Source organism: Sinocyclocheilus anshuiensis, unplaced genomic scaffold, assembly GCF_001515605.1.
Source record: "Sinocyclocheilus anshuiensis isolate Anshui unplaced genomic scaffold, SAMN03320099.WGS_v1.1 scaffold230, whole genome shotgun sequence".
NCBI lineage: Eukaryota > Metazoa > Chordata > Actinopteri > Cypriniformes > Cyprinidae > Sinocyclocheilus > Sinocyclocheilus anshuiensis.
This window is the reverse complement of record NW_015546034.1, coordinates 740937-752915: the sequence shown is the minus strand read 5'-3', so window position 1 is coordinate 752915 and position 11979 is coordinate 740937. Positions and strand designations below refer to the sequence as shown.

General features: G+C 38.1%; 1 protein-coding gene across 1 annotated transcript in view; it reads left to right on the top strand.

Moving 5' to 3' along the window:
- LOC107698822 (metastasis-associated protein MTA3-like) overlaps window positions 1–11979 on the top strand; it is a 36554-nt gene that overhangs the window by 5932 nt on the left and 18643 nt on the right. Inside the window, exons 4-9 of the mRNA XM_016499941.1 lie at window positions 1731–1857; window positions 5410–5473; window positions 5579–5696; window positions 10012–10114; window positions 10762–10861; window positions 10971–11159. Of these exons, the coding sequence (XP_016355427.1) occupies window positions 1731–1857; window positions 5410–5473; window positions 5579–5696; window positions 10012–10114; window positions 10762–10861; window positions 10971–11159 (701 nt within the window). The remainder of the gene's footprint in view (window positions 1–1730; window positions 1858–5409; window positions 5474–5578; window positions 5697–10011; window positions 10115–10761; window positions 10862–10970; window positions 11160–11979) is intronic.

The following is an 11979-nucleotide window of genomic DNA, read 5'->3' as shown; positions in this document are numbered from 1 at the left end:
TAATGGGAATATGTTTGGTTTTAATGTAAACTATAATGGTGTCTATTTGATGGATTCTATTGGTGGGACGTAGGGCTGCACGATAAATCGCATGCGATATTTAACGCGCATCTTGTCAGCATGCGATTTATCGTGCAGCCCTAGTGGGATGTAATCTGGCAGATGGCAACCAATAGAACAAAATCAAATCGCAATCGCAATATCTGTCAAAAAAAATCGCAATTTGATATTTTCCCCCAAATCGCACAGCCCTAGTGTATATATATATATATATAGAGAGAGAGAGAGAGAGGGAGTACAATATAATTACTATACACAAGTATATTATTATTATTAAATTACTTAATGTTGTTCATTATTTTATATTTATATTTTCAGATTCATTTTAAAATGAATTTTGCACACCACAGGAACTTATGAAAAGAGAAAACATAATAACATCATTGTACATATTTATTATTTTTAGTGTCTTGAAACTCTCCTGTCTCTTAAGAAATACAATAAAGTTTTTATTGTCATCGCGAATATTTTACCATTTTATTTTAAAACATTTTTTGAAGGGGTTCTAAAACGCAATACGTGGAATATTCGTTTGACGTCACAGCTCAGGATGAATGGGGCGGGAAAACGTCTTGTCTTTAGTGTTGTTGCGTAATAACGTAATAACGTTCACTTTGACTCTTCGGTCTGCACATAAGTAATTTCAACTCTGCGTTTTATTCCTTTATTTTGAACCCGGACAAATTAGGCGGTTTTCAAAAAGAGTTGGGTAGGTACACGTTGAAGTCTATAATATAAAAGAATGTCATTGTGACATCAAATACATAAAAGATAACAAATAAGTTTATTATCCATATATCTAGGCCTACATTCTAGCAGACAGCTGGGTTAACACCCACTACCATTTCTAGTTTTTATTTAATCAAAACATAAACAGTGTCGATCAAGTAAATATTACAAAACAGACACCTTGAACATTTCATTCATTATTACAGTTTATTCACTATAGTAAAAAAAAAAATGGTAATAAAATATGACAAGATCTCAGAGTTAAACTGTCAGAAAAAAATCTTAATTATGTCAGATAACACTTAAGCAAAACATGGTCACGGAGCAACCGATCAAAATCGGCCGGACAGAGCCGAAAGTATTCCTTGTGGCGATCCTCATCCAGCCGAAGCTCCTGAATTAAAAAATGGAACTCTCCCCGCTCATTCAGAGTCCGTAGAATAGGGTGAACCCACAGCCTTCTCCTTTCCAGACGCTTTCGACGCCGTCGCAAAAGACACAGTACAAGCACATCGGAATCCATGTTGTGATAACTGAGGGGAAACCTTGGCGCGTGATGTCATATCCTGCTCCCACCCATATTCGCAGCGGTGTCCGAAAAAATGTAGCACATTCAAAGTCTAGTGTGACCACCCCCTAAAGCTTGAAGCATCAGAATCGGCATCTGTATCGGCCGATCACCATGACGAGAAATCGGTACTCAGTATCGGCTGCAAAAATCATGATTGGAGCATCCCTAATGACAATAAGAGCGAAGGCTGTCATCTTTAACATCTGCTTTTGTGTATGCAAAAAGTATTTGCATTCGGCTGATTTGATTGGTCTCCTCTTTTAATGTGGCCACTAATGCAAACTGTCTGTAAAGTAAATGCGTGTTTTTCTCATTTATATACTGTATGTGTGGCCATGCCTTTGACAAATTATTAATTCCCTGCATACAGAGGACCTGGATGAAGAGAAGGAAAGCCCCTCAGAGCCCGAACTCAGTGAAAAACAGAAACATCAACTCCGCCACAGAGAGCTTTTCCTTTCCCGCCAGTACGAATCCCTCCCCGCCACACACATCAGGTAAACCCACACATCCGTATGTTTCTAAGTATCTGATAGACCAAAACGTGCCATTTAATCCTCAGTTCACATTTTCAGAGGGCAGTTAAGGTAAGATAACAGCGCCCATATAGCACAGCACAACCCCAGCCTTTGAGTCACAGTTCTGCATCCATTCTTTAGCTGGCCGGTGGCACCCCAGGGCTTTTGTAGCACCCGCTGTGATTCAGGTGATAAATGCATTAGCAGCCTGGAGCCGGGTGGCAGTGGTTCTAATCAAAGGGAAGCCTCCTATGAGAAACATTAGTGGTGGTGCCGAGGTTTGGAGAGGCCTGCTGTGCTCACTGAAATTGATATTGGCCTCCAAATAAAGGAAATGTCACTCCCTTTCTTCTTTCTTTGTTTCATTTTTTTCTTTTGGCTTCTGTGATCCATAAATATTGAGCAGTCATTGTAGGAGGCTAGCTGGCCTTTACAAGGGATAATGTATTTTGTGTGGAACTGGACACGTCAAGATGGAGTTAAATTTTATTCATTTTTTTTAGCTCTGTCTCCCAATAAAGAAGAAAAATTAATGTGCCAATTTAAATTCTGCATACAAATGAGTCGGTCTTAATTAGGGTTGGTTATTGTTTGAATTTTTATCAATTTATCAATTATCATGAACAAAAATCAACAGGCTACATAAAAACAAGACTCTTTAAGAGTCGTTTGTGTGCAAAATAGAACGGCATGATTCTGGATAAATTGTGTTTTTTTTCCCCCCTTTTTTTCCCCCAATGGAAGTTGTGGTTCTCATGATTCTGTAGAAAAACATTAGACAACTAAACAAAATCACATGTAATTTATGAATAAATGATTCAATGACTCACACAATATGTACTTGTTTCATTGCTGGATGAATCCGTGTTCTTGAACAAATCTCTTGTATGATTCAAAGACAAATACATTTTAACAGCCCTTATTCGCCCACATACTGGCGTAACAATGTAATTGACAAATCTTCATTTGAAGTGTCAAATTACTTTCAAAAGGTGATTTACTCTATTTTAATTGCTACCGTACACATCAGAGTTTATATCTGAACTATAAACTTTTATCCCAGTACTTCTGTGATTTGAATGTTTGTAACAGAAATAGTGATACTGTGTGGCTGAAAAGACTGAAGCGGTTTCATTCATTACAGACAGCTGCTCTCTTTAGGTCAATGACAGCGCGAACACAAATTTAAACGTTCAAATCACACTGACTGGTGTGATCGTACTCTGCACGGACAATCCAACAAGTGATCACAACATTGATCGCACACGTCAAAGATTGAGGAATGATACAGATGAATCATTGTAATTTAGGAGTAGAATCATGTTGGTGTTTTAATCGTGTTCGTGAACTTTAACGATCATCTATTAAATTAAAGTGATTTGTCATGTTGGTGGTGACACCTCTCTTGCAACATGTTTAGCTATCACAGATATTATACTTAGCTTTTTTGGCATCTGATCGCAAATGTAGCCAAACTTTGGAGCGCTAAAGCTGCGTTCACACTAGCAGCGACTTTGTCTTTATTTTATATTTAGTCTTTTGCCTCCAAAATGTTTGTATTTAGCGGCAAGAAACCTGATTCGCTGTCAAGGCAACCAATAGTGAGAACACCCACTAGCAACCTCATCGCCAGCCTCTGGCGACATGCAGCGACAAAATCGCTGCTATTGTGAACGCAGCATTACATTAGCGAGCAAGGTCCTGGCCCTCACAGATGAAGAAAAAAAAAAAAGCCCATAGGAATCGATAGGCGGAATCGAAATTTTAATTTGACAACAAGTATCCGATTCCTGACCTTAAGTATCCGATTCTGGAATCGGAACCGATTTTTGATTCCCAACCCTAGTCTTAATTGTGATTTATGCACCGGCTGAATTTGAGTAACTGATATTATATTCGCCAATGGTCATTTTTTAATGTTAAACTATTGTCACCTAGGCTGGACTCTCTGTTGTTTTCCAACCAATCACAAATGGGGTTTTAAATAGCTCGGTTGTTTTCAAAATACAGTAACCTTTTCAGTGATGAGCTACTTTGTCCAAGAAGAAGCAGTTTATTGGTGCCTTCTAAATAAATAAACAAAAAATGTTGGTCATCTTTATTTTTAATGTACTACACCTTTATTGAGATTGTTAATATAACTATATATATATTTTTTTTAAATTAGGACTTATTGGGGCCCCCCTGGAAATTATATGAAACCCGCTGGATGAGAACCACTTCCCTAAAATGTCCTATTAGAGCACTGGGATGTCTGATTTGTTTTAGTCAATCATTCAGAAAGTTAATTTAAATTAAATGATTTAAATGTTTGACAGTTGATGCACTGCATTTTGCAAAGTATTTAGTGTGATAAATACTAAATTTACCAAATATTTTTTGTCTGATAATTAGGCTTTTAATTTAAAAAGGTATTGTCATTCAGTGTAGTTAATTACATTTTATTATCTGATAGTGTGGCTAATATATTTTAATTACTTAAAGCAATAGTTCTCACAATGCAAATGTAATTTACTCACCCTTATGTTTTTTGCAAACCTGTATAACTTGTTTTCTCTTCTCTTGTGGAACACAAAACCACTGAAAACCCTTGACTTGTATGGACAAAAACACTGCACAATGAATCGTATTTTAATCATGATCACATTTTTTGCTTCTCTCAAATTACTAAACATAATAATCTCCAAAATTTGCCCGCTGACTATTTATCCTAAAAATGTTTAATTTACATTTGGCATTTGCATTATCTTGCATTGGTAACAAACCTCCACATGCTTTCATGGTTGTGATTGCCAGATTTCAAGAGTTTAAATCCCCTAATCAAAACCCCAATTTTTCATAAATTCAATACATTTTCTGCCTAGTGGTTTACTAAAGCTTCCCAACCCAGCAACCATGTGCACACTCTATCTACATTATGGAAAAAGTGCTGATGAGCTGAAAACATCAGTAAACATGCAAGTTGTAGTGAATTCTACTGAGATATTCTGCTCAAATAAAAGTGTAATAAAGCTAGTCTGTTTACTTTCACACAGTTGTTTGTGCTGTTTGCTGGCACTGCCCTTTAAATTAGTATCTTGGCTAGCTTCAGTTTCAAAGTCGCTTCTCTAACAGTGCAGGTTGGATGTAGACGTGGCAGTGTTCATGGTTAAATGCTCATTCGGAGGAGCACAGAGTGATTAGCATCAGTTTTCCACTCTTCAATAGCTCTATAATGTTTTTGTTCGGCGCTTTCTCATTGTCTGTGTCTGTCTCTTATCTGTTTCCTGTCTGTGCCCTTTCTCCTTTAATTTCCTGAATTTTATTATAGTCCTCTCACCCATCTGCTCTTTTCTCACCTTTTCAGCTTTGCTCATGTCACCATCACACACTCACACGTTCTTCTGTAATCTTGCACCTAGTGTCTCCCCCTTCCACCCCGTTTTACTGTGCTGTAAGGATCTGTGGAGACAGCTGGATGCTGAACATAACACATGGGGCTGCGTGCTTAATCATTTATTATCTTTTTTTCTTTTGGGGTTGTGGAAATAGGGGGAAGTGCAGTGTGGCCCTCTTGAACGAGACAGAAGCTGTGCTTTCCTACTTGGAGAAAGAGGTACACAAGTTTTAACTTTAAATGCTGTTTTGAATCTTAAGTTGAATAGATGTCTAATTTAAGTACGTTTTTGTTTGCTGCATTCACTCTCGCTTTCTCTCTCAGGACACATTTTTTTATTCATTGGTGTACGACCCCACACAGAAAACGCTATTGGCCGACAAGGGGGAGATTCGTGTTGGTCCACGCTTTCAGGCTGATGTCCCTGAAATGCTACAGGAAGGTTAGTGTATTTTATTTATTATGGGTGTCAGTTTAGTTTAAATATTATGAATATTTAGCTCTACTCTTTTTGTCTCAGTGACAAAGCTCAAACTTGAGTGTTCGATGCGAGTACAAGTCAATAAGTCAGAGTTGGGTTTGCTTGGCTGGTGGAGCAAATTTGAAAAGTCCTATGCAGTCCATTTAAAAAGGTTTTCTGAGACAGGGTCGGAAACTTTATTTTGAGCTGAGCATTATAGCCAATCTCACACATTTTTGTTGAGCATATGAATGCAGTGGCCAATTTAGATTAGTCACTGGTGATGAAGAAATCTGCTGAAAACGCATGTTTTTTTTTAAGCACACGCTCAGTGACTGATTTGTAGAATCTCACTGATACTCTCCTCATAAACAACCAAATGCAGATACAATGTAAACAAGAGATTCATTTCCCACCAGTTGTAGATGAAGTACCTGAAAGCCACACTTAAGTAAAAGTACAGGTATCTCACCGGTCAAATGACTTTGGTAGAAGTTGAAGTCACTGTTTACAATATGCGATAATATACGAGTGCACTTTCTGTGTGTATTTTTTGTGATATACTCGATATCAAATTTTCGTTACAACAACACTTACTATATTATTGCAGCAGATTTTATTGTGCCTCGATTTGAGTGGAAAATGAAATCATCCTCGACTGTGGGAGCAATTGTTTTTTAGGAGTCTAACTTGCAAGCGCCAGACCACTGATTCGTCAAACCTGCTTTCTTGCAGTTTTGCATTAGGAAATGTAGTGGAGTAAAAGTGAAAGTTGGCAGAAATATAAAAACTCACAGTACAGATTCTCCCCAAAAAATACTTAAGTACTGTAACGAAGTATTATTACTTTGTTACATTACATCTAGTGGATGACCGATATAATGCCAAGGCCGATATATCGGTCGATATTTTACATTTTTCAAATATCGGCCGATGTGTTTGAGGCGCAACTCTTATTTTGACAGCGCTGAGAATGGCAGCACCTGAGCTTAACAGTTTTTTAAATAGGGACAGAAGTCTGTCTAATCAGATAGAATGTTAAACAAAGGAATTAGAAGGTATACAAAAAGTATTATAATGATTGCTTTTATATTATTAGTAATAACAAAGGCAAACATAATACTTTCTCTTTTACCATCAGCATTCAGAAAATATGCATTTATATCATTTAAACAGATCTTTGAATGTCTAATAAACATTTAATTTCACAAACCTTAGACTTAGTTGGATCCAGCTGTGAGAGCTTATAAAGTGTGCATTTGTATCCTGCATGATCGCGTGTTCTCTGTGTGACGTTTGGTCTGTGCCAATTGAATGCTGACAGAAGGAGAGTTCAGCTGCACTGGAGGCCCGTGATTGACAAATTTTAAACTCATGATTTCAAACTATGCTGCACTTTATCCATTTGCCCACTGTCATGTTCATGTCATTTTCAATGTGTGCTGTACGTAAAACGAGTGTTACCTTGACATTATTTGGAAAAAAAATTATCCCAATGCACACACACTTCCTAGATTACTGAGAGCCCTGTTGGTTACAGTGTTTATTTCCTTTTTATTTATATACAGTGGGTACGGAAAGTATTCAGACCCCCTTCAATTTTTCACTCTTTGTTATATTGCAGCCATTTGCTAAAATCATTTAAGTTTTATTTTTATATTTTACATTATTTTTTTTTCCTCATTAATGTACACACAGCACCCCATATTGACAGAAAAACACAGAATTGTTGACATTTTTGCAGATTTATTAAAAAAGAAAAACTGAAATATCACATGGTCCTAAGTATTCAGACCCTTTGCTCAGTATTTAGTAGAAGCACCCTTTTGATCTAATACAGCCATGAGTCTTTTTGGGAAAGATGCAACAAGTTTTTCACACCTGGATTTGGGGATCCTCTGCCATTCCTCCTTGCAGATCCTCTCCAGTTCTGTCAGGTTGGATGGTAAACGTTGATGGACAGCCATTTTTAGGTCTCTCCAGAGACGCTCAATTGGGTTTAAGTCAGGGCTCTGGCTGGGCCATTCAAGAACAGTCACAGAGTTGTTGTGAAGCCACTCCTTCGTTATTTTAGCTGTGTGCTTAGGGTCATTGTCTTGTTGGAAGGTAAACCTTCGGCCCAGTCTGAGGTCCTGAGCACTCTGGAGAAGGTTTTCGTCCAGGATATCCCTGTACTTGGCCGCATTCATCTTTCCCTCGATTGCAACCAGTCATCCTGTCCCTGCAGCTGAAAAACACCCCCAAAGCATGATGCTGCCACCACCATGCTTCACTGCTGGGACTGTATTGGACAGGTGATGAGCAGTGCCTCGTTTTCTCCACACATACCGCTTAGAATTAAGGACAAAAAGTTCTATCTTGGTCTCATCAAACCAGAGAATCTTATTTCTCACCATCAGTTTGGCCGGACGGCCAGCTCTAGGAAGGGTTCTGGTCGTCCCAAACGTCTTCCATTTAAGGATTATGGAGGCCACTGTGCTCTTAGGAACCTTAAGTGCAGCAGAAATTTTTTTGTAACCTTGGCCAGATCTGTGCCTTGCCACAATTCTGTCTCTGAGCTCTTCAGGCAGATATGATTCCCAATGCACACAAACTTCCCAGATTACTGAGTGCCCTGTTGGTTACAGTGTTTACTTCCTTTTTATTTATGTATTTTTAGATATTTCTTTATTTGTGAAAAATACTGTAATAAGATTACAGAATCAAGTAGTTGTCATCTAATGTATAAGTATGTTTATTTTACACATTTATCATTTTCAAATTATTTAAAATTTCTTAAATATTATTTAGAATAAATAAAAATGATATATATCGGCTTTATTTTGGCCATCGGCCACCCTGCTCTCTTAGATACCGGCATCAGCATCAGCTGTCAAAAAACCAATATCGGTCGACCACTAATTACAACACTGTTTCCCAGTGTAGACCTCTTCAGTGATTATAATGGGATTTTTTTGTACATAACACAGTGACCTTGTGCTAGACTGTAGTCATTGACCGCTTCAGTGATGGGGATGTTCTTTTTCTCACTTTCTATATTATTCCCATTGTTATTAATAGTTTTGTTCTTCGTGCTACTAAGAATCTTGTGACAAGATGTTTCCCCACACATAACATTTTTTGTACTCTTTTAATCAGCATCTTTTAACGTTTGTTACTCTAGTTTTTGCGGTTTGATCTGCACTGTAGGAACTAGTCAGATCCCCGTTGGTGGTTCTTTGGCTGATTTAGCATGTTGAATGTGCTGGTCAGCTTAACAAAAGGGTTCACAAGAAAACCGAACTACTGTTACCTGCTGGTATAGAGAGTTTTTTTTTTTTTTTTTCACGCAGATGCAGAATTTTGGCCAGTATGCAGGAGACATGATGCGACACCACAGGCGGCTTTCGACACCCCTAGTTCTTTGATGTTGGTTTGTTGTGTTGGGGCCTTTAGACAAGACTTCATATTGAGTTCAAATGAGGCTTGTGGCTTTATTTGTAAGGTATCTTTATGTTTGGAGGCTGGGAGGTGATTTATTTTGTGTTTGAGCTGTAAAGTTTGTTTGCTCTGGAAATAGTAGTCTCATGGGGTTGGCTAGCTTAGTTGCAGTGTCTCAATTTTACTTTGAGTTTGGATCATGAGCACTGGTGCATCACAAGGAAAACTGCACATTTACAGTATCGCCAAGTTCACCAGTCAAGTGTGAAATTGCTCTTCTGTCAGCCTGTGACCCCAATATGACTGAAAGTCTGTGATCCTGCTCCTCTCTCACACACTTACGAAAATGTCCAGTCAACATCTCCCATTATCTGTAATGAGAGGCCAGTGACAGTCTGTGAGGGAAGCATTTTTCAGTTCTAGATTTAGACACGTCCTGCTTTTAGAAGATATGAAACTTTTCCATCTACATTGACAAGATGGATACAAAGTACTAACTTTTTAAATGATAGCTATACTGTAAGGAAGGAGATTTGATCTGAATCTACGCATTCGGACCTTCTCATTTAGCATACTTTTACATCCAAAAGCGACTGATAGTTCAGCATTTACACAATGCAGGATTAAATGCTCTGCTCTTCATTCGAATGACAGGCTGGTGGGCTGATGATGATGATACCTACAATACATAATCCTTCATGATCTTGCTAAGCAGGCTGTCTTCCATCATTACCTAACGCCAGGTTTGATTTACGTGTTAATTCCCATCGTTGCCACGGGAACAAGTTGCCTAGGTTGTCTTGAAAGAATTGTCGATGGTAGATTTTACCCTCTGGTCTTACACAGCCAGCTCTGATGAAAGAAATTTTCTCTGTAGGAGAACCTGATGACAGAGACCAGTCCAAACTGGAGATGAAGATATGGGACCCAGAGTGTCCGCTGACCAACAAACAGATTGACCAGTTTCTTGTGATTGCTCGGTATGTTTTTGATGCTTTCAAGATTTTAGCTATGCCTTATTAAAAAATCAAACATGCATTTTAGTATACTTTAAAACTGTGATTTTTAACTGTTATGCTTCAGGGAGAAGATTATACATTGGACAGAATTCTGGAGAAGTAAATGCACGTGTCAAACACTGAAATTTGATTAATATTACCATGAACTATATATTGATTTTTTTTTTTTTTTTTAAATAAAAAACCCCAGCTGACTTGTCTCTACAGTTTATTTGGTTTCTGAATATCTTTTGAGTTTCAATGGTTTCATGCCTTTGCCAGCCAATAAGTCTCTGCACAAAACACATTGTGATCCAAATATTGATTGTTTATAGCAAAAGGGACATTATATTTTAAATATACCCAATTTAATTGACTTGAAAGCTTATGAACTGGAATCCGATCAAATCAGGAAATCTGTATCGGTACCTAGCTGTTACAGATAAATTTGCACCAAACAATTGCATATTTTTTCCCCCCTGCTCTCCATGACCCCATCAGAACAAACCTGTGATCTGTTTTTGGGTTGTGACCTGCCATTTGAGAACCACTGCTGTAGAAGACACTGGAAACTGTCAAACTGATGGCATAATTAAATTTGCATGATGAATCTGGTGATCTGTGTGCAGAGCGATTGGTACTTTTGCTCGAGCGTTGGACTGCAGCAGCTCCGTCAGACAGCCCAGCTTACACATGAGCGCCGCGGCAGCCTCACGAGACATCACACTGGTACCCATCCCATCAGCACCATCTGTCTCGCTCCATATATCCAGTGGAGATGTTAAAAAGAAAAAACCTGATTAATCCTCTACCTATCTGTCTATCTCGCTCTCTTAAGTTCCATGCCATGGACACCCTGCACCGGCACGGCTATGACCTCTCCAGTGCTTTGAGCGTGCTCGTTCCTCAAGGAGGGCCTGTGCTGTGCCGGGATGAGATGGAGGAGTGGAGCTCATCAGAGGCAAACCTGTTTGAGGAGGCGCTGGAGAAGTACGGCAAAGACTTCAATGATATCCGGCAAGACTTTGTAAGTGTGCACAGAAAGCAGGGGTGGGGGAATAATTGATTTGATGTGTTATGATATTTTTCAAATGATTCTAACACTATAGTTCAAAAGTTGGGGCTCGGAACATTTTTTTTTTCTTACGCTTACCAGGGCTGCATTTATTTGGTCAAAAATACAATTAATATTGTGCAATATTATTATAATTTCAAATAAATTGTAAAATGTATTCCTGTGATGCCAAAGCTGAATTATCAGAAGCCATTACTGCAGTCTTCAGTGTCACATGATCCTTCAGAAATTATTCAGATATGCCGATTTGGTGCTCAAGATTCTTATGATCAGTGTTGAAAACATTTGTGCTGCTTAATATTTTTGTGGAAACCGTGATCTTTTTTTTTCAGGATTCTTTGAAGAATTGAAAGTTCAAAAGAACAGCATTTGTTTGAAATAGAAATCTTTTGTAACAATATCTGTTCTGTCACTTTTGATAAATGTTATGCTTCCTTGCTTAAAGTACTATTATCTATTAAAAAAATGAACTTATCCCACGTTTGAACAGAAGTGTTCAAAACATAGATGAGAGTCATGCAGTGGGCAAAATATTGAATTGAACTTTTTTTTTAAATTCAGTCACTTCGCAGGACAAAATATATTATTTTTTTGAATTTATTATTTACTCAATATATAATTATCATACACTGCAACTGTAAATGCACACTGATTGACAGCAAATTTTATGGTCGATATGAATGTATATGTGTAATGCAGGGGTGTCCAAACTTTTCCTAAAGGGGGCCGGATTCGACGATGTGGAAACACTGGGGGGCCGGATGCTCTCACA